This window comes from Oncorhynchus nerka, linkage group LG14, assembly GCF_034236695.1.
Source record: "Oncorhynchus nerka isolate Pitt River linkage group LG14, Oner_Uvic_2.0, whole genome shotgun sequence".
NCBI lineage: Eukaryota > Metazoa > Chordata > Actinopteri > Salmoniformes > Salmonidae > Oncorhynchus > Oncorhynchus nerka.
The window spans coordinates 19,106,985-19,132,493 of record NC_088409.1 but is presented as its reverse complement, the minus strand read 5'-3'; the positions used below and the strand labels follow the sequence as shown (position 1 = coordinate 19,132,493).

The 25,509-nt window shown below is 45.6% G+C and overlaps 1 protein-coding gene across 1 annotated transcript in view; it reads right to left on the bottom strand.

The window, feature by feature from the left end:
* Positions 1-779: 779 nt before the first annotated feature.
* The window catches only part of LOC115126895 (collagen alpha-1(VI) chain-like), a 39,237-nt gene continuing 14,507 nt past the window's right edge, over positions 780-25,509 (bottom strand). The window contains exons 14-35 of the mRNA XM_065027680.1: positions 25,410-25,454; positions 24,336-24,389; positions 23,182-23,244; positions 23,027-23,089; positions 22,833-22,886; positions 22,613-22,648; positions 21,553-21,678; positions 21,313-21,375; positions 21,146-21,208; positions 21,014-21,064; positions 20,827-20,862; positions 13,862-13,924; positions 13,647-13,712; positions 13,429-13,464; positions 11,395-11,431; positions 4,277-4,285; positions 3,607-3,740; positions 3,415-3,521; positions 3,130-3,316; positions 2,769-2,940; positions 2,102-2,131; positions 780-1,934 (exon numbers count right to left, since the gene is read on the bottom strand). Coding sequence (XP_064883752.1) covers positions 1,297-1,934; positions 2,102-2,131; positions 2,769-2,940; positions 3,130-3,316; positions 3,415-3,521; positions 3,607-3,740; positions 4,277-4,285; positions 11,395-11,431; positions 13,429-13,464; positions 13,647-13,712; positions 13,862-13,924; positions 20,827-20,862; positions 21,014-21,064; positions 21,146-21,208; positions 21,313-21,375; positions 21,553-21,678; positions 22,613-22,648; positions 22,833-22,886; positions 23,027-23,089; positions 23,182-23,244; positions 24,336-24,389; positions 25,410-25,454 — 2,133 coding nt within the window. The 3' untranslated portion in view covers positions 780-1,296. The remainder of the gene's footprint in view (positions 1,935-2,101; positions 2,132-2,768; positions 2,941-3,129; positions 3,317-3,414; positions 3,522-3,606; positions 3,741-4,276; positions 4,286-11,394; positions 11,432-13,428; positions 13,465-13,646; positions 13,713-13,861; positions 13,925-20,826; positions 20,863-21,013; positions 21,065-21,145; positions 21,209-21,312; positions 21,376-21,552; positions 21,679-22,612; positions 22,649-22,832; positions 22,887-23,026; positions 23,090-23,181; positions 23,245-24,335; positions 24,390-25,409; positions 25,455-25,509) is intronic.

The window sequence follows — 25,509 nt, the reverse complement described above, 5'->3', positions numbered from 1 at the left end:
CATCTGGGATTTCAAACAGCTGAATATTTAACTCTGTCCATGGTGCTGAAGTTGGGTACATCCTGAGGTCAGTAGCCCAACACCCTCAGAGAAGTACGGAGTACAAGGGGAAGCCTAGTGTCTTTTTGGACCGATCTGTAAAAGGTCCTTCTACAACAACTATGTTACGCCCTGACCTGAGATATTTCTGTTTTCTTTATATTTTGGTTAGGTCAGGGTGTGACTAGGGTGGGTACGCTAGTTTTTGTATGTCTAGGGGTTTTGTAGGTCTAGGTGATTTGTATGTCTATGGTGGCCTGATATGGTTCCCAATCAGCGGCAGCTGTTTATCATTGTCTCTAATTGAGGATCATATTTAGGTAGCCATTTCCCTTTGGTGTTTGTGGGATCTTGTCTACAATTAGGTGCCTGTGTGCACACACTAGTAGCGGTTCGTTTGGTTATTTGTTGTTTTGTTTCGGTGAGTTTCAGTTGATTACATATATGTGGAACTCTATTCACGTGGCAAACTATCACTAATCACTATGTAGAACAGAATAGCAGTATTTTCCAAGTGTGTGTTAGAGCTCCTCTACTCAGCCCTCTTTTCTCAACACTCCAACACTGCCCTCTAGTGTATTGTATTGGCATGTCTGGCTAATTCTTTAACTAAATGGCCCTGCATATATTTGAAAATAATAAATTGTATTGTATTCAAAATTAGCGAGTTAGTTTGTCCAATATTTTATTTGTCAAGACCTCCAGAAAATTTGAGCAAAAGAAAACTGTTCATCTTATCACAAATTTACAGCGTAACGTTTATTAATCTACCCAAGTGCTTCTTATGACAAACATATTCATTTGATTTCACATGAAAAGCAGGAGGCCCTCAAACGCATAAGGAAAACACAAGAGTATAAAATGTGCACCGTATCTATCTACTTTCTTAATGGCCTAATACATGGCACAACAGGACAATTCATAGACAGTTCAGTAGTAGGGAGGTCTTTAAGAGCGTTAGAGAGCTCCAGAGAGCTTTGGAGAGCTTCAGAAAGCTTTACAGAGCGTCAGAGAGCTTTACAGAGCTTCAGAAAGCTTTAGAGAGCTTTACATAGCTTTAGAGAACTTCAGAGAGATTGAGATAGCTTTACAGAGCTTCAGAGAGCTTTACAGAGCTTCAGAGAGCTTTACAGAGCTTCAGAGAGCTTTACAGAGCTTCAGAAAGCTTTACAGAGCTTTACATAGCTTTAGAGAACTTCAGAGAGATTGAGATAGCTTTACAGAGCTTCAGAGAGCTTTACAGAGCTTCAGAGAGCTTTACAGAGCTTCAGAGAGCTTTACAGAGCTTCGGAGAGCTTCAGAGAGCTTTCTAGCCAGGCTCTGCATGACCACCCGTCTGGCCAGGTCACTGTACAGTGCCACTCGGTGAACACGACTATCCACGACGCGGTAATCAAACCCGTTCGCCTGTCCCGTCACCAGCTGGCACACGCCCGCTTCGTCAAAGCCCTCGCCCACAGTGATGGCCAGCAGCTGTGTGTTCTCTGCCAGAGCGGCGGCGGCGGCTCTGGGGATAGCAGCCCGGGCAGAGGCCACAGACCTGCCGTCTGTGAACACCACCACTTTCCTGGGGACAGCAGAGCGGCCCTCCCTCTGGAGGGTGGAGGTCAGGAAGGCCAGGGCAGCCGGTAAGTCGGTGGCCCCGTCCATATAGAGCGTAGCTGCTAGCCCCGTTAGCACATCATCAACCCTGGCAGTGAAGGGCACCTCCACTCTCTGCTGCTGCCCATCGCTGTACTGCATGACGGACAGGCGGAGCAGCCCTCCCCGGTCCTGTGACAGCAGCCTGGTGGCCATGTTCTCAACAAACTCTCTGGCTCTGTAGAAGTTGGCCTGGCCCACACTGGAGGAGCCGTCCAACATGAAGACTATGTCTGTAGCTTCCTGGAAGTTGGCTGGAGGAAGAGTAGACTATTTTAGAACAGCAGTTGGGATTCAGATACATTTACATACATTCCACTAAATCGTTAAATTGTAGTACTAGGCTGAATGCTAAAAAAATAACGTATTGTAATGCATAGGAAACTGTGACCATAAAAACAAGGGAGAGGAGCAGTCTTACCTGGACAGGTGTAATCAGGACATTTCTTATCTGTAAACACAACCCAGACCTTAGTTGAGAGCATAGGAACATAGCATGTAGCTAGCTCCTGATATTGTAAATTGGGGCTAGCCTGTACATAGACTACCTTGGCAGATGTAGCTAGCTCCAGATATGGTAAATTAGAGCTAGCCTGTACATAGACTACCTTGGCAGATGTAGCTAGCTCCAGATATTGTAAATTAGAGCTAGCCTGTACATAGACTACCTTGGCAGATGTAGCTAGCTCCTGATATTGTAAATTGGGGCTAGCCTGTACATAGACTACCTTGGCAGATGTAGCTAGCTCCAGATATGGCAAATTAGAGCTAGCCCGTACATAGACTACCTTGGCAGATGTAGCTAGCTCCAGATATTGTAAATTAGAGCTAGCCTGTACATAGACTACCTTGGCAGATGTAGCTAGCTCCTGATATTGTAAATTGGGGCTAGCCTGTACATAGACTACCTTGGCAGATGTAGCTAGCTCCAGATATGGTAAATTAGAGCTAGCCTGTACGTAGACTACCTTGGCAGATGTAGCTAGCTCCAGATATGGTAAATTAGGGCTATCCTGAACATAGACTACCTTGGCAGATGTAGCTAGCTCCAGATATTGTAAATTAGGGCTAGCCTGTACATAGACTACCTTGGCAGATATAGCCAGTAACGTTGTTGAAGAAGGAGTCCTCCAGCAGTTGCACGTGGTCTGTAATCTTCAGGTAGAGTCCAGGTGAGGCTGTGCCCAGACAGGTGATCTCCTCCAGCATGGTGGCGTAGGACGCCCGTCTGAAGATGTCACCTATGCCAATGCCCACCACCTAAGGAGCCAAGATGGAGGACATACTGAGGCTTTGCCACAAAATGGCAGACTTGGAGGAGAGATGGTTCTCTTTATGTCTAATGAAATTAACCCTTGGTCCTGACATCATCTCTTCACCCCCAACCTATACATGTCCTTCAGCCCACTCTCCCCCATCCCATTGCCCAGTCCCATTGACATCCCTCACCCTTATATTGGGCACAGAGCAGAGGGAGGACAGCGGTTTGGCGTCCCGGCGGGTGTCTGACCGTCCGTCTGTCAAGACTATGGCCACCTTTCGGTCCAGCTGGGAGCTGCCGAATGCCTGCCGGGCAAAATCCAGCGCCTCTCCCGTGTACGTACCACCGGCAATCCAGCGCATGTTTCTCACCGAGCTGCAAGTATGGGACATCAAACACAACAGTTAGTCAGTCAGTCAACTGATATCAGGTAACTGCTGTACTTTGGACTTTTGACTCTTATCTGGTCGGACCTTTTGAGCTGTGCTACTGTGGTGATCTTGGGGTCCTCCATAGATACCAGCTCCTGGGTGCCGTCATGGCTGTACTGAACTACACCCACTCGTGATCCTAGCTCCTTCTGCAAACAGAAACACACACAGAGAAACAACATTTAGTTAAGGCCCCTCTCTCACCCAGGGAAGTGAGGACAAATGTTCACCCACCTTGTCTTTGCTGAACTTGGTAATCTTGTTGATGATTCGAATTATAAACTCTTTTTCCAGGGTGAAGTTCTGCAGCCCAACACTCTCTGAACTGTCCAGTACAAAGAGTAGCTTCACCGGACCACACTCACACACTGTGAATGCCAGTTACATTATCATTATAATAATATCATGATATATTCTGAGCATCATAAACCATATGAATAGTACAGATGAAGGATCTTCATTTGATCACTCTTTTGTTGCTGAAAAATGTCCTGCACAGCAGGAAATGCAAACTTGTCGTGTGTTCGAGGTTTAAAAATGCTTCTAAAGTTTGTCATTTACACTTCAGAATGTCAGACTTGATTTGCCCTAATGAAAAATGTATCAACTCCTACAAAACAATCCCAGTTAACTATAATCCACATAATAATTCACATTCCCTGTTGCTGCAGGATTATTTCCTTGCTGTAGCAAACTGTCTCAAATTAAGATCGTACATCTGTATATCTATGTGACTATTTACAATACATGCTGTGGATGTAATTTGGTGCCTCTCAGAGTCTCTCACTGGCATACAGAGTGAAATTGAATCTTGAAAATTGAAACTGAAGGTCATGCAAGGATGTAAAATAATGCCATGTGTAACTGTTAAGCCATAAAACTTTGTATGGGTCCAGGAACTTACCACAGCATGCTACAAGAGAAAAACAAAGACATTACATCAACGATCCACCCTGATTGATATCTTAATCACAGCCCCATCATTTACAGTTTTCTTTTTTTTACAATCGCTAACATCCTTTTGTCCAATCTGTAGTCACATTTTCAAAACTCTAAACACGATTAGCACAACATCTGGCTGTTGTGGACCATACCAATAACACAATTCATGTTGTTTTCACAGAATATTCAGTTAATTAACACGTTTCTAAAATGCTTACACTTTCTTTACATACAAGCTTACCCAATACCATAATGAGGGATCTTTCTTGTCTTATTTATAAATGCTTGCACACAGTATGCCAGAAATGAACGTAATTTATGTAGACGAGGCAGGGTTTAACCTGGGAAAAACACGTCTGTGGGGAAGAATGGTTATCGGGAAAAGGGCCACCTTCGATGTCCCGGGTCAGAGAGCAAATATCACAATGTGTCCTGCAATCTCTCTGGTTCGGTCCTGCACAAATGCCAGATTGGTCCCTACAACACTGAGCTCCTTCTTCTGTTTTGAGATGACCTCCACAAATAACTGGTGCCAGAAGCAGAAAGAGAACAGGAGGGAGGAAACACTGAGCAATTATTTCTGCCTGGAGGTGGAAAGTGTATGATCAATGGCCACATGACCGTGATCTTACAGAATTACTCCACCTCAAGAATTGCATTTGGTGAAAGGCTCGGAACAAATAAGTGCACTCAGGCTATCCGGAAGGCCAATGTTAGTTACTTTAAGGAGCAGTTCTCTCTCGGTGGGTCTAGCCCCAAGAAGTTCTGGAGAACGGTTAAAGACATGGAGAATAAACCCTCCTCCTCACAGCTGCCCATGTTCCTTAAAGTTGATGATGTGGTTGTTACTGACAGTAAGCACATGGCTGAGCTCTTTAATCACCACTTCGTTAGGTCGGGATTCCTATTTGACTCAGCCACGCCTCCTTGCCCGTCCAACATTTCCTCATCTCCCACCCCTTCTAATGTGACTATCCCCGATGCTTCTCCCTCTTTTTCCTCTGCCCTGCAACAAAGTTTCTCCCTGCAGGCAGTCACTGAGTCCAAGGTGCTAAAGAAGCTCCTGAAACCTAGGTCAGATGGTTTAGACCCTTTCTTATTTAAGGTTGCTACCCCTTTTTAACCTTTCTGGGGAGGATCCCCTTGCTTGGAAGGCAGCCACGGTTTGTTCTTTATTTAAAGGGGGAAATCAAGCTGATCCTAACTGTTATAGGCCTATTTCTATTTTGCCCTGTTTATCAAAAGTGTTGGAAAAACTTGTCAATAATCAACTGACTGACTTTCTTGATGTCTATAGTATTCTCTCTGGTATGCTATCTGGTTTCTGCTCAGGTTATGGATGTATCACTGTAACATTAAAGGTCCTCAATGATGCCACCATTGCCCTTGATTCTAAGCAATGTTGTACTGCTATTTTTATTGACTTGGCCAAAGCTTTGATATGGTAGACCATTCCATTCTTGGGAGTTTTGGTGTCTCTGAGGGGTGTTTGGCCTGGTTTGCTAACTATCTCTCTTAAAGAGTGCAGTGTATAAAGTCAGAAAATCTGCTGTCTCAGCCACTGTCTGTCACCAAGGAAGTACCCCAAGGCTCAATCCTAGGCCCCACGCTCTTCTCAATTTACATCAACAACATAGCTCAGGCAGTAGGAAGCTCTCTCATCCATTTATATGCAGATGATACAGTCATATACTCAGCTGGCCCCTCCCCGGATTTTGTGTTAAATGCTCTACAACAAAGCTTTCTTAGTGTCCAACAAGATTTCTCCAACATTAACCTGGTTCTGAACACCTCCAAACAAAGGTAATGTGGTTTGGTAAGAAGAATAACCGTCTCCCCACAGGTGTGATTACTACCTCTTGAGGGTTTAGAGCTTAAGGTCGTCACCTCATACAAGTACTTGGGAGTATGGCTAGACAGTACATTGTCCTTCTCTCAGCACATATCAAAGCTGCAGACTAAAGTTCAAACTAGACTTGGTTTCCTCTATCGTAATCACTCATCTTTCACCCAAATTAACCCTGACTCAGATGACCATCCTACCCATGCTAGATTACGGAGACATAATTTATAGATCCGCAGGTAAGGGTGCTCTCGAGTGGCTAGATGTGCTTTACCATTCGGCCATCAGATTTGCCACCAATGCTCCTTATAGGACACATCACTGCACTCTATACTGCTCTGTAAACTGGTCATATCTGTATACCCGTCGCAAGACCCACTGGTTGATGCTTGTTCATAAAACCCTCTTAGGCCTCACTCCCCCCTATTTGAGATATATACTGCAGCCCTCATCTTCCACATACAACCCCCGTTCTGACAGTCACATTCTGTTAAAGGTCCCCAAAGCACACACATCCCTGGGTCCCTCGTCTTTTCAGTTCGTTGCAGCTAGCGACTGGAACGAGCTGCAACAAACACTCAAACGGGACAGTTTTATCTCAATCTCTTCATTCAAAGACTCAATCATGAACAATCTTACTGACAGTTTGTGGCTGCTTTGCGTGATGTATTGTTGTCTCTACCCCCTTGCCCTTTGTGCTGTTGTCTGTGCCCAATAACATTTGTACCATGTTTTGTGCTGCTACCATGTTGTGTTGTCATGTTTTGTTGTTACCATGCTGTGTTGTCATGTGTTGCTGCCTTGCTATGTTGTTGTCTTAGGGCTCTCTTTATGTAGTGTTGTGTTGTCTTGTTTTTTCCTATATTTATTTTTTCTTTTTCTTTTTTTAATCCCAGCCCCCGTCCCCGCAGGAGACCTTTTGCCTTTCGGTTGGCCGTCATTGTAAATAATAATTTGTTCTTAACTGACTTGGATGCTGGCTGCAGAGACATCTCAGCTGAAGACTGTCAGGGGTGGATGAGGCATGACAAGTGTTTCTATTCAGGTGCAGAGACATCTCAGCTGAAGACTGTCAGGGGTGGATAAGGCAGGCCAAGCGTTACTATCCAAGGTGCAGAGACATCTCAGCTGAAGACTGTCAGGGGTGGATGAGGCAGGCCAAGCGTTTCTATCCAAGGTGCAGAGACATCTCAGCTGAAGACTGCCAGGGGTGGATAAGGCAGGCCAAGCGTTACTATCCAAGGTGCAGAGACATTTCAGCTGAAGACTGTCAGGGGTGGATGAGGCAGGCCAAGCGTTACTATCCAAGGTGCAGAGACATCTCAGCTGAAGACTGCCAGGGGTGGATGAGGCAGGCCAAGTGTTACTATCCAAGGTGCAGAGACATCTCAGCTGAAGACTGTCAGGGGTGGATGAGGCAGGCCAAGTGTTACTATCCAAGGTGCAGAGACATTTCAGCTGAAGACTGTCAGGGTGGATGAGGCAGGCCAAGCGTTACTATCCAAGGTGCAGAGACATCTCAGCTGAAGACTGTCAAGTGTGCAGGCCAGACATCTCAGCTGAAGACTGTCAGGGGTGGATGAGGCAGGCCAAGCGTTACTATCCAAGGTGCAGAGACATCTCAGCTGAAGACTGTCAGGGGTGGATGAGGCAGGCCAAGCGTTACTATCCAAGGTGCAGAGACATCTCAGCTGAAGACTGTCAGGGGTGGATGAGGCAGGCCAAGTGTTACTATCCAAGGTGCAGAGACATCTCAGCTGAAGACTGTCAGGGTGGATGAGGCAGGCCAAGTGTTACTATCCAAAGTGCAGAGACATCTCAGCTGAAGACTGTCAGGGGTGGATGAGGCAGGCCAAGCGTTACTATCCAAGGTGCAGAGACATCTCAGCTGAAGACTGTCAGGGGTGGATGAGGCAGGCCAAGCGTTACTATCCAAGGTGCAGAGACATCTCAGCTGAAGACTGTCAGGGGTGGATGAGGCAGGCCAAGTGTTACTATCCAAGGTGCAGAGACATCTCAGCTGAAGACTGTCAGGGTGGATGAGGCAGGCCAAGCGTTACTATCCAAGGTGCAGAGACATCTCAGCTGAAGACTGTCAGGATGGATGAGGCAGGCCAAGCGTTACTATCCAAGGTGCAGAGACATCTCAGCTGAAGACTGTCAGGGGTGGATGAGGCAGGCCAAGCATTACTATCCAAGGTGCAGAGACATCTCAGCTGAAGACTGTCAGGGGTGGATGAGGCAGGCCAAGCGTTACTATCCAAGGTGCAGAGACATCTCAGCTGAAGACTGCCAGGGGTGGATGAGGCAGGCCAAGTGTTACTATCCAAGGTGCAGAGACATCTCAGCTGAAGACTGTCAGGGGTGGATGAGGCAGGCCAAGCGTTTCTATCCAAGGTGCAGAGACATTTCAGCTGAAGACTGTCAGGGGTGGATGAGGCAGGCCAAGTGTTACTATCCAAGGTGCAGAGACATCTCAGCTGAAGACTGTCAGGGTGGATGAGGCAGGCCAAGTGTTACTATCCAAGGTGCAGAGACATCTCAGCTGAAGACTGTCAGGGTGGATGAGGCAGGCCAAGCGTTACTATCCAAGGTGCAGAGACATCTCAGCTGAAGACTGTCAGGGGCGGATGAGGCAGGCCAAGTGTTTCTATTCAGGTGCAGAGATGTCTCAGCTGAAGACTGCCAGGGGTGGATAAGGCAGGCCAAGCGTTTCTATCCAAGGTGCAGAGACATCTCAGCTGAAGACTGCCAGGGGTGGATAAGGCAGGCCAAGCGTTTCTATCCAAGGTGCATAGCGAGAGACGACATAAGATGTGATGTGGACGAGAACATGTGGCCAAATGCTGAAGATGGTATAGATTAGAACAGGACGGGGCATTTTACTGTTTTTCCCTTCTGTGCCTTTTTTTACTGTAATTGTGTTTTATTTTTACACATTTGGAACCAAAGGCCATGTATGTTGGATGTGTTGTTGAACCAAAGGCCATGTATGTTGGATGTGTTGTTGAACCAAAGGCCATGTATGTTGGATGTGTTGTTGAACCAAAGGCCATGTATGTTGGATGTGTTGTTGAACCAAAGGCCATGTATGTTGGATGTGTTGTTGAACCAAAGGCCATGTATGTTGGATGTGTTGTTGAACCAAAGGCCATGTATGTTGGATGTGTTGTTGATCCAAAGGCCATGTATGTTGGATGTGTTGTTGATCCAAAGGCCATGTATGTTGGATGTGTTGTTGAACCAAAGGCCATGTATGTTGGATGTGTTGTTGATCCAAAGGCCATGTATGTTGGATGTGTTGTTGATCCAAAGGCCATGTATGTTGGATGTGTTGTTGAACCAAAGGCCATGTATGTTGGATGTGTTGTTGAACCAAAGGCCATGTATGTTGGATGTGTTGTTGAACCAAAGGCCATGTGTGTTGGATGTGTTGTTGAACCAAAGGCCATGTGTGTTGGATGTGTTGTTGAACCAAAGGCCATGTGTGTTGGATGTGTTGTTGAACCAAAGGCCATGTATGTTTGATGTGTTGTTGAACCAGAGGTCATGTATGTTGGATGTGTTGTTGAACCAAAGGCCATGTGTGTTGGATGTGTTGTTGAACCAAAGGCCATGTGTGTTGGATGTGTTGTTGAACCAAAGGCCATGTGTGTTGGATGTGCTGTTGAACCAAAGGCCATGTATGTTGGATGTGTTGTTGAACCAAAGGCCATGTATGTTTGATGTGTTGTTGAACCAAAGGCCACGTGTGTTGGATGTGTTGTTGAACCAAAGGCCACGTATGTTGGATGTGTTGTTGAACCAAAGGTCATGTATGTTGGATGTGTTGTTGAACCAAAGGCCATGTATGTTGGATGTGTTGTTGAACCAAAGGTCATGTATGTTGGATGTGTTGTTGAACCAAAGGCCATGTATGTTGGATGTGTTGTTGAACCAAAGGCCATGTGTGTTGGATGTGTTGTTGAACCAAAGGCCATGTGTGTTGGATGTGTTGTTGAACCAAAGGCCATGTGTGTTGGATGTGTTGTTGAACCAAAGGCCATGTGTGTTGGATGTGTTGTTGAACCAAAGGCCATGTATGCTGGATGTGTTGTTGAACCAAAGGCCATGTGTGTTGGATGTGTTGTTGAACCAAAGGCCATGTATGTTAGATGTGTTGTTGAACCAAAGGCCATGTATGTTGGATGTGTTGTTGATTACTGGCAGTAATTTCATGTTGCTAATAAAGCTTTTACTGCAGAAATTAGGTCACTTCATTTTTTTCTACTTTACATTCTATGAAGTAAAGATAACTCATTCACTTTTAGATAGTATGTTGCCAAAAAAGTACACAATCGACACTCAACCCAAAAATGTAGAGTAGTTTACAGTAAGAGGAAACTGAATTATAAAAACAATAGATTTCATATTGTCTAATGTATGCAAGTAGAACTGAAACATGAAAAGTAATGCAGTTTTTGTAATGCCATTAACTGTTAGTATTTTGAAAGTCATTGTGCTATGATTGACTATACGTTCCTCTTGGATAGAAAACATATGTTTTGACAGAATGATTAGATACTGTATTGAGTCGGGTTTGCCGACAGTAGAGAGTTTTTTTTAGAATTTTGAAATGTAGAGTTGGTATTTAATGTTTGTATTTGTATTTTGGTTTGAGCAGAAAATGTACTATTTGGCTAATTGTGTGATGTAGGGGTGTTGCTGTCTTAAGAGTTAATCATTTTAAGTATAAGTAAATGCTTGTTAGCAATTGTAAAACTTTAAAAACACTTGCATTCCAAACATACATTACATCTACAGCTGTCGCCACAATTTGTGTGTCCCTGAGTCTGTGTGTGTGCCTGCATATGTGTGCGTAAGTAAGTGTGTTTGAGAGTGTGTGTGTGCCTTCCTGCCTGCGTGTGTGTGTTTAAGTGATTGCGTGTGTGTTCGTTTGCATCTCTTTCACAAAGTTTGTCCCAAACTCAACCCAGGATAAATGATGCTTCAAATGAAGTGTTTAGCTAGGAAGATAAACTGTGTATTAGTCAGCTTTAATGGAGGCATGTTTAGATGACTAGTGCAGGGTACATTTCTAACAGTAGAGGTTGGGACTGTGTTCAGGCTCACTGATACATCTTCTAAATCTATGTTGAGTAAACTTATGTTTCACTAAAGGAACATGTTCGGCACAGCACAATGTTCATCTGGAAAATAACCAGTTTGACTGAATTTTGAGCACTCGATATACTTACAGCAGAGTTTCTGAATGACCTCCAGGATCTCACATTCCTAAAACAGGGAGATTTAGGAGAATCTTGTGACTGTCCATTTCCATATACAGTATTTGATGCACTGCAGGTTTTCCTACTACGTTTAGACCATGTAGAGGTCTGTAATTTTTATCATAGGTACACTTCAACTGTGAGAGACGGAATCTAAAACAAAAATCCAGAAAATCACATTTGTATGATTTTTAAGTAATTAATTAGCATTTTATTGCATGACATAAGTATTTGATACATCAGAAAAGCAGAACTTAATATTTGGTACAGAAACCTTTGTTTGCAATTACAGAGATCATACGTTTCCTGTAGTTCTTGACCAGGTTTGCACACACTGTAGCAGGGATTTTGGCCCACTCCTCCATACAGACCTTCTCCAGATTCTTCAGGTTTCGGGGCTGTCGCTGGGCAATACAGACTTTCAGCTCCCTCCAAAGATTTTCTATTGGGTTCAGGTCTGGAGACTGGCTAGGCCACTCCAGGACCTTGAGATGCTTCTTACGGAGCCACTCCTTAGTTGCCATGGCTGTGTGTTTCGGGTCATTGTCATGCTGGAAGACCCATCTTCAATGCTCTTACTGAGGGAAGGAGGTTGTTGGCCAAGATCTCGCGATACATGGCCCCATCCATCCTCCCCTCAATACAGTGCAGTCGTCCTGTCCCCTTTGCAGAAAAGCATCCCCAAAGAATGATGTTTCCACCTCCATGCTTCATGGTTGGGATGGTGTTCTTGGGGTTGTACTCATCCTTCTTCTTCCTCCAAACACGGTGAGTGGAGTTTAGACCAAAAAGCTCTATTTTTGTCTCATCAGACCACATGACCTTCTCCCATTCCTCCTCTGGATCCTCCAGATGGTCATTGGCAAACTTCAGATGGGCCTGGATATGCGCTGGCTTGAGCAGGGGGACCTTGCGTGCGCTGCAGGATTTTAATCCATGACGGCGTAGTGTGTTCCCAATGGTTTTCTTTGAGACTGTGGTCCCAGCTCTCTTCAGATCATTGACCAGGTCCTGCTGTGTAGTTCTGGGCTGATCCCTCACCTTCCTCATGATCATTGATGCCCCACGAGGTGAGATCTTGCATGGAGCCCCAGACCGAGGGTGATTGATCGTCATCTTGAACTTCTTCCATTTTCTAATAATTGCGCCAACAGTTGTTGCCTTCTCACCAAGCTGCTTGCCTATTGTCCTGTTGCCCATCCCAGCCTTGTGCAGGTCTACAATTTTATCCCTGATGTCCTTACACAGCTCTCTGGTCTTGGCCATTGTGGAGAGGTTTGATTGAGTGTGTGGACAGGTGTCTTTTATACAGGTAACGAGTTCAAACAGGTGCAGTTAATACAGGTAATGAGTGGAGAACAGGAGGGCTTCTTAAAGAAAAACTAACAGGTCTGTGAGAGCCGGAATTCTTACTGGTTAGTAGGTGATCAAATACTTATGTCATGCAATAAAATGCAAATGAATTACTTAAAAATCATACAATGTGATTTTCTGTATTCTTGTTTTAGATTCCGTCTCGCACAGTTGTAGTGTACCTATGATACAAATTACAGACCTCTACATGCTTTGTAAGTAGGAAAACCTGAAAAATCGGCAGCGTATCAAATACTTGTTCTCCCCACTGTGTGTGTGTGTGTGTGTGTGTGTGTGTGTGTGTGCATGCATGTGTGTGTGTGTCTGTGACTGTTATTTACGGGAGTGAAATATACACAGTTGTCATTCAGTGTAAGCAGTGTTGACTGCTGACCTGTTTGACACAAATCCCGATGACAAAGTTTAATACACACCCACTGTGACTAAGGAACAGAGGTCACATTTTTACCTCTGACCAACCTCCTCAAACCAGCCCACCCTACACTCGCCCATCCCTACGAGCTCCAAGTTCCAACCTTCCTCAACTCTTGTTCCTGCACTCCCCCATTACACACACAGTGATGAAAAGTGTGTTGGACTTTGGCTCCTTCCCATCACCCACAATTGCTCCATTATTTAAGAGTTACTCACGTCTGCCCCCGGATGGCCCACTGGGCCTGGGGATCCCTGTAGGGAAGGACATGAAGCCATGAGTCAGATAGCAGATTTTTCGTTGGTACTTAGTAGGTACTACTTAACATATTCATACAGCATAGGTCATAATAAAAGTCGAAAAATATGTTACCTATGTATTCAGAGCTGTGATTCTGTAATATTTACTGTGAACTCAATGTTGTTGTGGAACTTACATTCTCTCCTGTGAGACCAGGGTATCCTTTTGGCCCTTGGAGTCCTCCCCGACCTGGCTGGTCGTTCTGTGGAATCAATAAGGAAGGAGTATGAATGAGAAAACAGGTATTAGCTATGCTAGGCAATTTATACTATACAGAGACTACAATGGACCTGGTTTGGCCCTTTGGTGGCAGTGGACAGTGCTGAACTCTTTAATCTAAGGTCAACTTACATCATCACCCCGATCACCTGGCAGGCCGACATCACCCTTCAGCCCTGTGAATCCCCTGATGCCCTATGAGAGAGAGAGAGAGAGACAGAGATGGTTAGTGGCTTGTGCTTCTAGTTCTGACCGTGCAGTAATATCTAACAAGTAATCCAACAATTTCACAATAACTACCTTATGCACACAAGTGTAAGGGAATGAATAAGAATATGTCATATAAATATATGGATGGGCGATGGCCAAACAGCATAGGCAAGATGCAGTAGATGGAATAGAGTACAGTATATACATTTGAGATGAGTAATGTAGGGTATGTAAACATTATATAAAGTGGCATTGTTTAAAGTGTCTAGTGATACATTTATTACATCCAATTTGTAATTATTAAAGTGGCTATAGATTTGAGTCAGTATGTTGGCAGCACCACGCTGTTGCGCCTTCTTCACCACGCTGTCTATGTGGGTGGACCAATTTAGTTTGTCCGTGATGTGTACGCCGAGGAACTTAAAACTTTCCACCTTCTCCACTACTGTTCCATCGATGTGGATAGGGGCGTGCACCCTTTGTTGTTTCCTGAAGTCCACAATCATCTCCTTTGTTTTGATGATGTTGAGTGTGAGGTTATTTTCCTGACACCACACTCCGAGGGCCCTCACCTCCTCCCTGTAGGCCATCTCATCATGTTGGTAATCAAGCCTACCACTGTAGTGTCGTCTGCAAACTTGATGATTGAGTCAGAGGTGTGCATGGCCATGCAGTCATGGGTGAACAGGGAGTACAGGAGTGGGCTGAGAACGCACCGTTGTGGAGACCAAGTGATGAGGATCAGCGGGGTGGAGATGTTGTTTCCTACCCTCACCACCTGGGGGAGGCCCGTCAGAAAGTTCAGGACCCAGTTGCACAGGGCGGGGTCGAGACCCAGGGTGAACAGCATTCTTACATAGGTATTCCTCTTGTCCAGATGGGTTTGTGCAGTGTGATTGCGTCGTCTGTGGATCTATTGGGGTGGTAAGCAAATTGGAGTGGGTCTAGGGTGTCAGGTAGGGTGGAGGTGATATGATTCTTGACTAGTCTCTCAAAGCACTTCATGATGACGGAAGTGAGTGCTACGGGGCGATAGTAATTTATCTCAGTTACCTTCTCTTTCTTGGGAACAGGAATAATGGTGGCCCTCTTGAAGCATGTGGGAACAGCAGACTGGGATAAAGATTAATTGAATATGTCTGTAAGCACACCAGCCAGCTGGTCTGCGCATGCTCTGAGGACACAGCTAGGGATGCCATCTGGGCCAGCAGCCTTGCAGGTGTTAACACGTTTAAATGTTTTACTCACATTGGCTGCGGTGAAGGAGAGCATGCAGGTTTTGGTAGCGGGCCGTGTCAGTGGCACTGTATTGTCCTCAAAGCGAGCAAAGAAGTTGTTTAGTTTATCTGGGAGCAAGACGTCGGTGTCTGCGACGGGGCTGGTTTTCTTTTTGTCATCTATGATTGACTGTAGACCCTGCCACATATTTTTAATGTCTGAGCCATTGAATTGCGACTCCACTTTGTCTCTATACTGGCGCTTGTTTGATTGCCTTGCGGAGGGAATAGCTACACTGTTTGTATTTGGTCATGTTTCCGGTCGCCTTGCCATGATTAAAAGCAGTGGTTTGCGCTTTCCGTTTTGCGTGAATGCCGCCATCAATCCACGGTTTCTGGTTGGGGAAGGTTTTAATAGTCACCGTGGGTACATCATCACCGATGCACTTGCTAATAAACTCGCTCACCGAATCAGCGTATACATCAATGTTGTTGTCTGAGGCTATCCGGAGCATATCCCAGTCCACATAATAAAAGCAATCTTGAAGCGTGGAATCAGATTTCGTCGGACCAGCATTGAACAGACCTGAGCACGGGCGTTTCCTGTTTTAGTTTATAGGCTGGGAGCAACAAAATTGAGTCGTGGTCAGATTTGCCGAAAGGAGGGCGAGGGAGAGCTTTGTATGCATCGCGGAAGTTAGAGTAGCGATGATCCAGAATTTTGCCAGCCCAGGTCGCGCATTCGATATGCTGATAAAATTTAAGGAGCCTTGTTTTCAGATTAGCCTTGTTAAAATACCCAGCTACAATAAATGCAGCCTCAGGATATGTGGTTTCCAGTTGACATAGTCCAATGAATGAGTCCAATGAAGTTCTTTCAAGGCCATTGAGGTGTCTGCTTGGGGGGGATATACATGGCTGTGATTATAATAGAAGAGAATTCTCTTGGTAGATAATGCGGTCGGCATTGGATTGTAAGGAATTCTAGGTCAGGTGAACAAAAGGACTTGAGTTCCTGTATGTTGTTATGATCACACCACGTCTCGTTAATCATAAGGCATACAGCCCCGCCCTTCTTCTTACCGGAGAGATGTTTGTTTATGTCGGCGTGAAGAAACCGGGTGGCTGTACTGACTCTGATAACGTGTCCCGAGTGAGCCATGTTTCCGTGAAACAGAGAATGTTACAATCTCTGATGTCTCTCTGGAAGGCAACCCTTGCTTGAATTTTGTCTGCCTTGTTGTCAAGAGACTGGACATTGGCAAGTAGTATGCTCAGGAGTGGTGAGCAATGTGCCCATCTACGGAGCCTGACCAGAAGACCGCTCCGTCTGCCCCTTCTGCGGCGGCGTTGTTTTGGGTCGCCTACAGGGATCCGATCCATTGTCCAAACAGAGGATCCACTTTGGGAAAGTCGTATTATTCCTAGTCGTAATGTTGGTAAGTTGGCGTTGCTCTTATATCCAATAGTTCTTCCCGGCTGTATGTCATAAGACTTAAGATTTCCTGGAGTAATCTCTCTTTGACAGGCATGGTGCCAGGAGCTTGACCAATACGTGGGGGATGCTCAGAAAATAGTTGATTTTCATGACTTCAGAGTTATAAGGAAGTTCTCGTTTCTTCAATAAAAGCAGATATGGCACACAGCACATTCTATATAAATGTAGTTTAATTGAATTTGGCCAAAGAATATTAAACAAAATAGCTACAAGCCTAATACAAGTGACCACAAGGCAATGACAAAAACGTCTTTCACGTGCAAAGGTGCCAGACTTCAGCACGAAGCACTGCATGGGCGCTGTCCGGTGCTGAAGTCTTTCAGCAATAATAATACAATACATCCAAAATGCGACAACAGGAAGTGCATTTATTCCATATGCATAAATCAGACAACTGTGTGTTGGTAATAATGTTTCAGATTAAATGGCTATCAAGAAGTGCATTTACCCTATGTGTGTCAACTGTGCACACATGGTGTAAAACGAGCTGGCTATCATCACAATCTTAGCAATTATATTTAAATTGCAAAAAATACTTGTAGACCGACTGGCTGACAATATGCCTGTGTCTTCTTGTTCCATCCAGATCAGCATGATTAAATCATGTTTCCACCACCGGACAGGCGCTCTGTCAATTAAAAGACCTTTCAGTTACTCACCAAGTGTTGTTTTATAGAAGGACAACGTGTCTGTTGTTGTGGTTTAGTGCAAGTTAGTCTATAATCTTCTGGACATCCAGGGCCTTGGTTGTTTCTGCGTGTATGGACAGGCTTGGTTGTTTCTGCGTGTATGGACAGGCTTGGTTGTTTCTGCGTGTATGGACAGGCTTGGTTGTTTCTGCGTGTATGGACAGGCTTGGTTGTTTCTGCGTGTATGGACAGGCTTGGTTGTTTCTGCGTGTATGGACAGGCTTGGTTGTTTCTGCGTGTATGGACAGGCTTGGTTGTTTCTGCGTGTATGGACAGGCTTGGTTGTTTCTGCGTGTATGGACAGGCTTGGTTGTTTCTGCGTGTATGGACAGGCTTGGTTGTTTCTGCGTGTATGGACAGGCTTGGTTGTTTCTGCGTGTATGGACAGGCTTGGTTGTTTCTGCGTGTATGGACAGGCTTGGTTGTTTCTGCGTGTATGGACAGGCTTGGTTGTTTCTGCTTATGGACAGGCTTGGTTGTTTCTGCGTGGACAGGCTTGGTTGTTTCTGCGTGTATGGACAGGCTTGGTTGTTTCTGCGTGTATGGACAGGCTTGGTTGTTTCTGCGTGTATGGACAGGCTTGGTTGTTTCTGCGTGTATGGACAGGCTTGGTTGATGAGTCGAGGGTTTGCCATTTTGTTTCTCATGTAGATTTTTACACACAGCATGCTGGAAAAAATGCGCTCACATGACGTGGAGGTTACTGGCAGTGTGACAGATATGTGTACAAGTTTATAGATGTCCACGAAGGAGTCTTGAAGGGTTAAAGCATGGACAGGAACTCCAGTGTGCTGCTAACTGTTTTGCCCGTTTCTTTTTTTCTTTCCAAGAGCCGGCGCACTTGGTGCAGCAGACTGTCCTCTCTGATTCCATAGTGCTGTGCCATGGGCACAAGGCTCTCCTTTTGAAGGAATCTGGCATGCTTTGGGTTGAGGGCTGACTTTCCCATGAGAACTGTACCTGCTTCTGTGTAAAAGTGTTGGGTCATTTCGTTCACCAGTCGGTCAATGACATGAGAGGAGAGGACATGGATGGATGTTCAGTTTGAATTGGAGCTTCAACTATAAAGTCCTGTAGGTGGGGAGGATGTTGGGATTGTCTCTTCTCTTGTGGGGCGGCGGTTGTACGGCGAGATCGACCTTTGTGCACAGGGCCTCTGCCTTGCTCCATATGGCTCTCCAAGAGTCCTCCGTGTGCTTTTCTCTTATGCTCGTACTGTAGCCCCTCCTCCCTCCAAAGCATAGGCTACTGTAGCCCCTCCCCCCTCCAAAGCATAGGCTACTGTAGCCCCTCCCCCTTCCAAAGCATAGGCTACTGTAGCCCCTCCCCCTTCCAAAGCATAGGCTACTGTAGCCCCTCCCCTTCCAAAGCATAGGCTACTGTAGCCCCTCCCCCTCCAAAGCATAGGCTACTGTAGCCCTCCCCCTTCAAAGCATAGGCTACTGTAGCCCTCCCCTCCAAAGTATAGGCTACTGTAGCCCTCCCCTCCAAAGCATAGGCTACTGTAGCCCCTCCCCTCCAAAGCATAGGCTACTGTAGCCCCTCCCCTCCAAAGCATAGGCTACTGTAGCCCCTCCCCCTCCAAAGCATAGGCTACTGTAGCCCCTCCCCTCCAAAGCATAGGCTACTGTAGCCCCTCCCCTCCAAAGCATAGGCTACTGTAGCCCTCCCCTCCAAAGCATAGGCTACTGTAGCCCTCCCCTCCAAAGCATAGGCTACTGTAGCCCCTCCCCCTCCAAAGCATAGGCTACTGTAGCCCCTCCCCTCCAAAGCATAGGCTACTGTAGCCCCTCCCCTCTTCAAAGCATAGGCTACTGTAGCCCCTCCCCCTCCAAAGCATAGGCTACTGTAGCCCCTCCCCTCCAAAGCATAGGCTACTGTAGCCCTCCCCTCCAAAGCATAGGCTACTGTAGCCCTCCCCTCCAAAGCATAGGCTACTGTAGCCCCTCCCCTCCAAAGCATAGGCTACTGTAACCCCTCCCCCTCCAAAGCATAGGCTACTGTAGCCCCTCCCCTCCAAAGCATAGGCTACTGTAGCCCTCCCCTCCAAAGCATAGGCTACTGTAGCCCTCCCCTCCAAAGCATAGGCTACTGTAGCCCTCCCCCTCCAAAGCATAGGCTAGTGTAGCCCTCCCCCTCCAAAGCATAGGCTACTGTAGCCCTCCCTCCAAAGCATAGGTTACTGTAGCCCTCCCCCTCCAAAGCATAGGTTACTGTAGCCCCTCCCCTCCAAAGCATAGGTTACTGTAGCCCCTCCCCTCCAAAGCATAGGTTACTGTAGCCCTCCCCTCCAAAGCATAGGTTACTGTAGCCCCCCTCCAAAGCATAGGTTACTGTAGCCCCTCCCCTCCAAAGCATAGGTTACTGTAGCCCCTCCCCTCCAAAGCATAGGTTACTGTAGCCCCTCCCCTCCAAAGCATAGGTTACTGTAGCCCTCCCCTCCAAAGCATAGGTTACTGTAGCCCCTCCCCCTCCAAGGCATAGGTTACTGTAGCCCCTCCCCCTCCAAAGCATAGGTTACTGTAGCCCCTCCCCCTCCAAAGCAGTACTGACATTACAAGCATGATTCAGAAGATAGGGAGAGAGATTTAATTAGCTGGAGAATAATTAACTTTTACAATACTAGTTAAGGATTCTATAGGCCTAGTTATCACATTTCACATTGGATATGTTAACTACAAAAAGGAAAGGTGTTTTTAATTCAGCTGCCGCTCTGCACACACCAGCTTGTTAGCTCAAAGGACATTCAAAGTTCCTCCATAGAAGCTCCTCTTCCTAGATATAATTCTGTGGACCTAATTCAGATAACGCATGTCATAACAAGAAGCCCAGCGCTTCAAGCCTCCTCAACCTTCTCTCGCTCTCTCGCCCCTGCAAAATTTCAGTCGCCATAGGCTACACTTGTCTGTCCATCATGTATGTAAACAACTAGTTTGCCTGCTCTATCCGCACTGATTGACAAAGTAATCTACTGAGCTAAACCGGTTCACATCTTTATTTTTCTGGACGTAACAGTGGAATGGAACAAAAAGAATAGTGTTTCTGTTCAGAAAGAACTATTGGAAAATAATTTGGTTCCACACCCTGATGCAGACAGACAGACATTTAAACCTGCAGGTCCTCTCAGACCAGGGTATCCAGACAGACCTTTAAACCTGCAGGTCCTCTCAGACCAGGGTGGGCGGGTGGGTAGACAGACAGACAGACAGACAGACAGACAGACAGACAGACATACCTTTAAACCTGCAGGTCCTCTCAGACCAGGGTGGGTGGGTGGGTGGGTAGACAGACAGACAGACAGACAGACATACCTTTAAACCTGCAGGTCCTCTCAGACCAGGGTGGGTGGGTGGGTGGGTGGGTAGACAGACAGACAGACAGACAGACAGACAGACAGACAGACAGACAGACAGACAGACAGACAGACAGACAGACAGACAGACAGACAGACAGACAGACAGACAGACAGACAGACAGACAGACCTTTAAACCTGCAGGTCCTCTCAGACCAGGGTATCCCTGTAAGAAGATGAAAGAAAAATCTGAAATAGGCAAATGAGGTCCATGGACATTTTGTCCAGACAATGTTGATAAATCATACTTGTAACTAAGAATCAAAACATGAATGCCTACTTATTGCTCAGAAATTCACTGCTGAAGAAATACAGACCTGGAACCCTGGATATCCAGGTTGGCCTTCTCCTTGTGTTCCATCATCACCCTGAAGAGAGAATAAAGATAATATTGTGTATTCAGAATATTAGCCTCATGATAAATCAGATAAGCTCTTCAATACACTCACCCTTTTCCCAATGGGCCCTGCATCTCCCGGTGCTCCTGGAGGCCCCCTGGGGCCCTTAACACCCTGGGGGGAGAGACCCTGGTCAAAACATGTATTGTAGTTTGCATGTGTTACCACATGGTACAGCTGTGTCATCATCAAAATCATTAAATGACTGGCCATCGTACCGCAGGCCCGTAAGGTCCCGGCTCTCCTCTGTACCCTTTGAGCCCAGACACTCCACTCAGACCCTTTCAGGGGGAACAAATGAAGAGAGGCGGTGTGACAATGACTGGAGGTAAAACATCAACCTATATTTAGCAATAGCCCATGAGAGAGCTAGCCTGTTCCCCAAGAAGGTGTTGGTGGAACCATATAAGAAAGAACAAGTGATCACACAGAGTAATAGAGGACAGAGGGACACTCACCTGTGAACCCACGTCTCCAGCCTGACCTTCATGACCCTGTGCTCCAGCAGAGCCTGTGTCACCCGTCTCCCCTTGACCACCTCTTATTCCTGGAGCACCTCTTAGTCCCCTCTCTCCCCCTACACCCTTAAGAGAGACAAATAGGAAGAGAGAGGGAGAGAGAGTGTCAAGTGTGCTCCCTCTCCGGCCTCTAGGTCACCAGGCTGCTCGTTAAGGCGCACACCTGTCACCATTACGCGCACCTGCGCATCGTCAGACTCACCTGGACTCCATCACTTCCTTTATTACCTGCCCTATATATGTCACTCCCTTGGTTCCTTCCCCGGGCGTCATTGTTTCTATTTCATATCTGTGTGCTGTTTGTGTTTCTTGTTTTGTATTTAGTTGTATTTATTTATTAAACAACAGACTCCCTGAACTTGCTTCCTGACTCTCAGCACACGTCATTACAGAGAGAGAGAGAGAGGTCACCAGCTTGAATGTGAACAGCATTGTTCAGCTAAACAGCAACTTCCCATCGGTCAACAAGGCCATTTTACCATCATGTAAACATCAAAGTGTTTACAAAAGCTAAACCAACTTTTTTGATTCATTATATACTAATGTGTTTTCTTTTACAGTGATACAACTATTTAATTCAGCCATTTAGTCAATGTAGAGCAGGGATCATCAACTAGATTTCTTGAGCAGATTGTCGGGTGGCCGGAGCATAGTTACAAATAGACGGCAAATTGACCTCAAGAAGCCCTGCTTACATTTGTATTCAATCACGTTTCTCTCTATTATACGTGTGAATACTTGGGAACAGATTTCTTAAATTCCCTTGGAGCTGATTTCCTGTTGTCCAACAATAAAAAATAATATGTCACTTATTTTTTAGAAAACTTGGGGGGTCAAATAAAACCACCCCCGGGCCAAATTCGGCCCATGCGCCATCAGTTGGGGTACCCTGATGTTCAGTGATCTAGTAAGATATGTGTCTTCCTGTGTCAGATTATGTGGACAGTGTTCGTCCTGGTCCGGGTGTTGTATTGATTCTAGAACTAGCTGAGTTCCAAACCTCTGTGCCTGGCGCTCCAGACGGTCCAAAGTCCCCCTGTAAAACACAGAAAGGTGGACAGGTGCCTGAGGTCATTGTCCAAATGTTATTGGTTATGGCATCATTTTTCCATTCAACTATAAAAAATACACCTGTACATTTGTGCGTTTATCACAACTGGCAGTTATCAGAATCTGCAACTTATTGACGATAAGAGTTATTGAGGTGGTGGTGTTTTTACTTGGTCTCCTTGGTCACCCTTATTTCCAGGTCCTCCGATTGGTCCAAGCTCCCCCTACAGACACAGATGAAACAATACAGCCACACAGAAATGCTATCCTGTGTGATAGATGGATGGATGATTGAATGATCAAATTATTGATTGATTAATTGATTGATTTGATTAGTTGATAAACCAATAAATTGATTGATTACCTTGGCTCCGTTGGCTCCAGACACTCCAGGAACCCCTGGCTCCCCAGGTGTTCCCATCTCTCCCTGTGGACAGGAAGGTCAAATAGAAACTTAAGTCACTCACACATTAAATAATGCAGAACAGACAATTAAGGTGCTGGGTATGACAGAGTTACCTTTTGTCCAGGTAATCCATAAGATCCTTCATCTCCTTTCTGCCCCAGAGGACCTGGCTCCCCCTATCAGAGTAAACAGTCATTACCAACATCAACCAGTCTGAACTTAAATATGAATACTTCAGATATTACTAACGGCATGAATCTACTATTTATCTAGTATTATTCTATCCAAGTGGGTGACTGGTAAAGACTCCCAAAAGACCCCAAACAAATAAACTCCCACTCATACCCCAATCAGATATAAACAAACAAAAGGGTTGTTCTTACCCGCCTGGCTAATTACCCCAACCATGGCAGAAAAAACACACTCAAAATAACCCTGTCTCATCTTCTGATTTTGTTTGAACTGAATTGCTTTCAACCGCAGAATGAAGCACACCTGCTTTAACAGCAAAAAGGGGATGACTATGAAGTCTGCTGAGGACAGAGTTATGGGAATAATGTGTAGTATTGTAACTCCCTGTTTGCAGTACATGTCAGTCTATTGACTAGCTCTGGCTCCTAGAGTGCTATTGGCTGCCAAGTTGTTCTTGGCTGTGGGGGTAAAATTCTGGGAAATGATGAACGCTTGGTGTAATGCTCCCAGAGTTTCACTGTAACTAGTCTAGGAGGTCATGTATACAGTAAGCCGTGGTGTGTGTGGGTGTGTGTGGTGCGTGTAGTGTGTGTGTAGTGTGTGTGGTGCGTGTAGTGTGTGTGTAGTGTGTGTGTGTGGATGTGTGTGGTGCGTGTAGTGTGTGTGTGGGTTCGTGTGGTGAGTGTGGTGTGTGTGTGTGGGTTCGTGTGGTGCGTGTGTGGGTTTGTGTGGTGAGTGTGGTGTGTGTGTGGGTGAGTGTGGTGCGTGTGGTGAGTGTAGTGTGTGTGTGGGTTTGTGTGGTGAGTGTGGTGTGTGTGTGTGGGTGAGTGTGGTGAGTGTGGTGTGTGTGTGTGGGTGAGTGTGGTGAGTGGGTTTGGGTTTGTGTGGTGCGTGTGTGGGTTTGTGTGGTGAGTGTGGTGTGTGTGTGGGTGAGTGTGGTGCGTGTGGTGAGTGTAGTGTGTGTGTGGGTTTGTGTGGTGAGTGTGGTGTGTGTGTGTGTGGATGAGTGTGGTACGTGTGTGAGTTCGTGTGGTGACTCTGGCTACGTGACCTTGCATCACTCCTATAGACTTACCTCTGCCCCCTCGTCTCCTTTACAACCAGGCAGGCCCATAACCCCAGAGTCCCCCTACAAAGAGAGAAAGAGAGAGGGCGACGTGGGAGTTTACTGCACATTTCAAGGAATAATACAAACATGAGTGACCTCACTGAAGGTTTCCAGAGAAACAGAACTCTCTAATGTACTTTGTAATCTGGGCCTACTACACAGTTTTTTGCTCTGAAAAACATCTGCTCTGGTTTGAGAAACATGTCAAGGGATTCAAGGATCCGGGGTGGAGGTGGAGGTGGGGACTGTCTTTACATTAAATCTTAAATTTGAATAATTTTTTGGTAAATATTTTTTATTTATATATATATTTTAAATATATATTTTTTTTTTCTCCGAAAAAACAGTGTACAGACAAAAAGTATAGAAACCAACAATGATAACATATGCTTATTAGTGATAACATAGTTTTATTAGTGAAATTACATAGATGAATATGACATTTTTCCATTAGCGCAATTCGATTTATGAAGTAAAATAGTTTTTCTTTATCCTTTTCATAGTTAAGGAACTTCCTGTCAAATCTCCCAGGGGGGTTCTAAAGGGATGTGACCATGAGGCTTTAGTGCTGAACATTTAGTCTATAAAACACCTATATGATTCATCTGGCTCATATCCACCATACAGCACCTGGATCGGTTTTAAGATCATTTTTTTGGCACCCTGTTATACTCCATATAGTGCCTCACGGGGATGGACAAAAGTATTCATCTATACTGTATAATAGGTCCAGAGCCTATGGAAGAAGGTACAGGTGTTCCATTATACTAACAGCCTTCAGCATGGGCTGAGCCATCCTTCGTCTGTATTTCATTCTCATCTTGTTTTCCTCTCAACCCCTCTAATAATTCTGGAATATGGGTGTATATAAAGGGAGACCTGTGAGGGCGAAGCCTGCATCCCTGTTTAATTGGTCACTCACACTTTACGAGGCCTTGATAGCCTTGTTTTTCTGTTTGTAAGTTTACAGAGTGATACTCTTGTTAAACATGTAATAATGCGGGGGCTGGTTGTTGAGTAAGAGGTAGAAAACACACAAACCACAAGGCCATCCTTCCCGTCCACTCCATCCGCTCCTTTCTCACCCTAGAAACACATGGGCCACATGACTTCAATTGATTGAATTGGTGAGTATGTGACA